Source organism: Anarrhichthys ocellatus, unplaced genomic scaffold (assembly GCF_004355925.1).
Source record: "Anarrhichthys ocellatus isolate YVR2014 unplaced genomic scaffold, GSC_Weel_1.0 scaffold135, whole genome shotgun sequence".
Classification (NCBI taxonomy): Eukaryota; Metazoa; Chordata; class Actinopteri; order Perciformes; family Anarhichadidae; genus Anarrhichthys; species Anarrhichthys ocellatus.
The window spans coordinates 205,502-211,708 of NW_022280165.1; the positions used below are offsets into that span (position 1 = coordinate 205,502).

General features: G+C 40.2%; 1 protein-coding gene across 5 annotated transcripts in view; it reads left to right on the top strand.

Annotated features, from left to right (window-relative positions):
* The window catches only part of loxl3b (lysyl oxidase-like 3b), a 25,060-nt gene that overhangs the window by 9,224 nt on the left and 9,629 nt on the right, over positions 1-6,207 (top strand). For 4 of the 5 annotated variants that reach the window (XM_031877386.1, XM_031877387.1, XM_031877388.1 and 1 more), the window contains 2 exons: positions 1,638-1,845; positions 2,724-2,904. In XM_031877386.1, coding sequence (XP_031733246.1) covers positions 1,638-1,845; positions 2,724-2,904 — 389 coding nt within the window. Of the gene's footprint in view, positions 1-1,637; positions 1,846-2,723; positions 2,905-6,207 lie in introns of those variants that run through there. The other variant, XM_031877389.1, reaches the window with a different exon arrangement.

A 6,207-nucleotide genomic window follows, 5' to 3' on the forward strand; every position in this document is an offset into this window, starting at 1 on the left:
ACACATGTTGATGATCAGCTTTACGTGTCGTACTCTATGTGGTCAAAGGTATACGGACAACCAAACACTCCGACTTCTCCCACAGCACACTGGGAACATCCTGTCCTGTTAAACAGGGACGAGTCCACTGCTGTTAAAACATCATTGGAGGTTATATTAGTAAGATTTCAATCAAATGGAACTAAGAAGCCATAAAGTATACAAGAGTATGTAGAAAGGTGTCCACATACGTTTGGCCATGCAGTGAATATGAGCCTGTGTTGATGAAACAGGTCCAAATAACTGCAGAATCTCCACATTTTAACTTCATTCTTTGTCATATTTGTGTTTATTTACGTGCATTTAAAAGAGATGTGTCACTTCCAACAGACCTGTGTGCCTTATATATAACACACTGTATAAAGAAAAGACTGTGAATTACATATTCTGTATTAACAACTCTTAGAAACAACATGTTGAAGGAGACACATCCTTTTGAACAGTGTAGCTACAGGTGTTTGTGCGTCATGTTCTCCTAACAGAGCAGTCTAACCCGTGTTTACCTTGCAGGCAGACATCCAAAGCTAAAGCTAAAGCTAAAGCTAACGCTAAAGCTAAAGCTAGCTCTAAGTCTAAACAGAGCAGCGCTGGCAAAAGGTAATCTGAGGATGAACCGAATTCAAGCTGTCTGAAAAGACCCGGACACACACACACACACACACGCTGCTTCCACCACACGAACACATGTCGTTCAGACTGATAAGAAAGTCAGAAAGTTGTGTGTTCATAAGAACAGAAAACAATGTTAGCTGTTTGAATATTTAGTGCAGAATTAAAACACTAAAACTATGCAAACGATTCACAAAGAGACATTTTCTGTAGAAAAGGAAACATGCTTGTTCCCTTTGTTTCCATAAGTTAAATAAGAAGATTGATACCAGCTTAGCTTAGCTTAGCATAATATATTTACTGTACAGGCATGATAGTATATCAATCTTCTCCTCTCACTCATTACATTACATTTATTTAGCTTTTTATCCAAAGCAACTTACAGGAAGTTCTACATTTAGAGACGATAGGAGATAAAGAAATGTGATTCAGATTTGATTTTATGGGCCAAGATTCAGTCAAACAGACGAGTTACTCCTGGCAAAGAAAGTAGTTTTGCATATTTACTAAAAAGTCAAACAGTGTCTGTAATTATTGGTTTTGCAAGTTCAACGTATACAATGAGCTTCACTTATTATGTAGCTTTACTGCTGTGTTTATCCTTTTGTTCAACATGTTTTATAATCAGAGAGGATATCTGTGATAGTTAGGTCTTACTGTAGTATGAGCTGATGGTTGTGCATGTTGTAATGACCTGAAACAAACGCATATACAAGCTGATATCTTCATGCTGTCTTTGTAGATAAGGAACATTGTGTTTTCAGTGATTCATTCATTTGTTTGGTCTTTTTTTGTTATTGATTCTCAGCATGATGTCAAAACTTCACACTAGAAAAGAGACAAACTAAAGTATTCTCAAAGCAGAGGGCATGCATACTAAGTATATATATATATATATATATATATATATATATACCTACGATATACATACTGTATATTGTAGGTATGGCTTTGGGACATTAATGTTTCCTTGTCTCCGCTCCCTCCAGGTTGTATTTGGAGCGTCAGAAGAACCTCTTCCACATTCACTCGGTGGCGTGTTCGGGCACGGAGGTTCACCTGGCAGCCTGTCCGCTGGAGTTCAGCAAGACCAACGCCACGTCCACCTGCGAGGGCGGCATGGCGGCCGTCGTCAGCTGCATGCCGGGGCCGCTGTTCATTCAGAACGCCGGCATGAAAAAGAAACTTAAAACTTCGGTAAAGTAGTCTTTAAACCGTTGAATAGTCCTTTTCCTCAGCAGATATGTTGACTTGTTACAGTAGGAAGAAGCACAGGTGGTTCACATTTCATGAAACATGTCACGGCTCTTTTTAAGTGTCCCAGTAAGTCATGATGGTAAGCTAGCATGGACAACACCATCACCCTGAAACCAGCAGCTAAATGGGATTCAAGCATCGATGACTGGTTAGTTATAGACGTGCTTTTCCTACTACGACATGTCAACATGTAAAGTGTGAAGAAAGGCCTGTAGGAGGTCATGTTATGTAGTTTATTTACTTCATTTAAAGCCTGTCGCTGAAGTAGAAGCAGAGCAGAGCTTCATTACTCTGCTGAGCATCATATTTACATCTGGACCTTGTAAGCAGCTCTGGACTGAGACTCAGGGTCTTCCTCAGTAGATGCATTTAGTTCGGCTATAATGGACATAACTGCATGAAATGTTACGCTCTTTTATTAATTAGACTGGATTTAAATGCTATTTTATTTTCCCTGAATGATCTCATTTCTGTTTTGACAAGAACAAAGTTCTTTGTGAAATATTTCTAATTTTGAGTAATGGAGGTAGACTAAATTAAAATAAGACTAACTCCATTACAGAAATATGAAAACTCATTAAATATACATCAATATACAGTATATAGAAAGTTAAATATTTATATCTTTTAATAATTGAAGCAGTCTAAATCATCTTCTGTATCCGATCTTTAGAGATCGCTCCATTAAACAGTTATTAAAACGTATTAGCCAATAGCAGGCCGTCTGATAGCCTGCTCACATGACTGTTGGTACCTCCCTCCAGGCTGCTCAGAGGACATAAACAAACTAGAGTTGTATGTGTCTGCTTGTTATCTAGAGCAACGTGAGGCTGAAGGGAGGAGCCAGGGTGGGCGAGGGTCGGGTGGAGGTGCTGAAGGACAACGAGTGGGGAACCGTGTGTGACGATCGCTGGAACCTGCAGTCGGCCGGCGTCGTCTGCAGGGAGCTCGGCTTCGGCAGCGCCAAGGAGGCGCTCACTGGAGGCCGCATGGGACAAGGTCAGTTAAAGGTTATTACAAGCCAGTCTGACAATCCTCATTTGATAAGTCGATAATAAAGATAATAAAGTAGTTCACCTCCTGTTTGAGAGGAGGCCAGAAACACTGATCTTATATGTATTATAATATTCAACCTAAGTGTGATTTGGCACTTTATCCCTCACGAGGGTCGAAAGGTTCACCGTGCATTTATAGAGAAGTTAACCTCTCAAAAAGTTCTGATCTTTGGCTCCGCCCACAGAGCCTACCTCCACCTGCGACGTTATTTCTGCACCCTTAGATATTAGTTGGAGTAGAATGTAAAGTCTGTGAGCCCTAATGAGACGTTACACCTCGTTACAAATACAAACATGGCAAAAGTAAAATGTGTGTTAAAAGGTGTGATATTTGTGGCCATGTTGACTTGCATGTACTGAATAGTTAAAGCTTCATTCATAGCACTGAAGTCTATTTATTGTGTTTATTTCTTCACAGTTGCAGATGTAACTCCTGTATGAAGGAGGCGGTGTAGCAGCAATCTAACAGCACCAATAATCACATTGATATAGTCACAATTAAACAAAATCCGTTTTTTCTCCATTTTTTTGTGAGACGCTGTAAAAAGAAGGCGATAGACATTTGAAACTTCATTCCAAGACCTCAATAGAACCTCTTGAGTGTAACAAAAGGACTTTGGGTAAAGCCCTTCGTGATAATAATGTTAATCCTGTCGCCACAAAATCCTTATTTCATGTAATTGTGTATTCTTTAAAGGTTAGCCCAGTGGCTTCTGTGCTTTGCATTAAGTCCCTTAAAGGCAGGTTGTGTCTATAACTGTCTTCAGACGGGACATCAGTCTTCAGCCGTCCATCTGCAGCCCGTCTTATCCGTCAGCTCATCTCAGATAGTCTGCCCTCAACAACGAGGCCGCATTCCTGCACACATTCCTCCATATCTTAATAAGTTCAGGAATTCTGTGCACGACGAAAGAAAAGAAACGAAGATAAAACACATGAAAGAAAGACGCCCGCCACGGAAAACAAACAAGTTACTACAATAACGGACAAAACGTAGTGAGAACCTCTCCACTACAGTCCTGACGCTGCACTTCCTCGTTCACTGAGCAGCTCTGTTCTACGTCAGACACTCACACAGTCTGTCTCATAGTTTAGTATTATATCATTATATTAAATATATTATCATATTTCTGTCTCTGTTTTACATGAGACAACTGGACCTTAATAAAACTCATAGTTATTGATGAGCACATCTCACCCTAAAGACCTTTTCACTAAAACACATTCCCTCACACGTATGAGGGACAAAGCAACCCTTCAGACCAAGTCCTTTGCAGTATTACCTACTTTGGACACATTTTAAGACAAAAATGACTTCATATCAAACAGTTTGATACCCAGGGTATCAAACTGTTTAATTAATATTGTAAAAACAAAACAAACTTGCAGCAAGAGGAAGGACACAGGAAGTGAAACATTGCTGTGAATAATTATTCTCTAACCAAACTAAACTGTAAGTGTTGTCACTCAGAATGAAGCTAGAATATGTATCCTTGCGTGTGTGTGTGTGTGTGTTCATCGTTAGAACATGGAGGTGGTTGTTTTTGGTAAACTGCCCACAGATTCCACCAAAGAAGAAACAAGCAGTCCTTTGAAGGGCAGTTGTCAGAAGCGCTGGGTGGGGATGTCTCTGTGTGTGTGTGTGTGTGTGTGTGTGTAGGTTATGATTTCTACCACAGAGGAAGTCCTTCCAGGAGACTCTCTGTGCTCAGAGGGAGGTCAGACCACCACCTGGCTGAATTCATCCAAGACACGTTCCTCAACGTTACGGCTGAAGGAATTTTCTTTCACTGAAATGTCCTGATACACTCAGCTCATGGTGCTGTGACTTAGTGGTGATGGAGTTCAGAGGGTGAATGTAAACCAGGGTGTCGCTGACAGAGAACATGCATGCTCAGCAAACGTGCGCTCCAGTTAAAAAGTGAGCTATTTGTAGTTTGAAAGGCTGGACTCCATAACTACCAGTTCTGTATGGAATCAAGAAATGTATTTAGAGACGTAGAAATCTGAACTGATATCAGATCCTGGGCATCTGAATGTGCCTCAGTGGGCCTTCGTCTGGTCCTATCAGCTGTTATGATGTTCATTGAGTCTATGTGCTTTAATGAAACAGTGATTCCGCCTGTATCCAGTTCATCAAAGGGTGAAATAGTTACATTAGTGTAGATGGTAGCCAGCCTGACCTGTAACAGCTCTCATGGTTCATAATAACTAACAACAAAGAAGAGATAAAGTTCCCAAACAGAAAAACAAAACCATCAGTTTCTTTTATTTGGTTTTTCTTGGCCCAGTTTTCTCACTCGTCTGAGACTCAAAAGAAACAGGAACTGACTAATCTGATCTAAGCGCCTTATTTAATGGTTTAAGGCTCATTAAATGCTGCAGTGGTTGCAACACATAGAACGTCTGTACCCCATTCAAACACATACATTTTAATACAACCCATAGTTGCTATTAAAAGTATTTTATATATTATAAAGTAGACTGAATTTGATAAATAAACAAGAGAACTGGCAAGTGCAACCTAATTGTCTCAAGAGTATAACATGCTCTCTAGTGTCCACCAGGGGGCGACTCCTCTGGTTTTATAGAAGTCTATGAGAAAACGATGTCACTCCTCCTCAGTCCAGATACGATCACTTCTGTTCACTGGTTGTAAAAAAAAACAAGATGCCGACGACTAAAATGTCGAACTCGAGGCAGTCCACGAACCAACGGGTGACGTCACAACAACTACGTCCACTTTTTATTTACAGTCTATGGTTGTGACACGAAAACTACAAAATTAGCAAATAGAGTCGTCAGCACTTGAAAATAAGTTTCTTACGGCTGAAACACGTACATTTCCTTCTACTGCTGAGCATCATCGTTTGCGAGTGCTGACGACTTCATTTCGTAATTTCGTAATTTGATGAATTGTCTTTTGACAATTTGAGAACAGTGGATTCTGAGTTTTCTTGAAAAACCTTTAACTAGAAAATGTGTAATTGCTTATAAATGTTCTAAAATGTATTATTTGATCAAAAAACTGTTAATATAGAAGTGGAGAGAAACTTTGCCTCAGCAGTCAAACTAATCCAATAACAAGTCTGTTTTCTGTAACCGTGTCTGTGTGACTGTGTCTGTGTGACTGTCTGACTGTCTGTGTGTCTGTGTCTGTCTGTCTGTCTGTGTGACTGTGTCTGTGTGACTGTCTGTGACTCTGTGACTGTCTGTGTGACTGTCTGTGTGACTGTGTCTGTGTGAC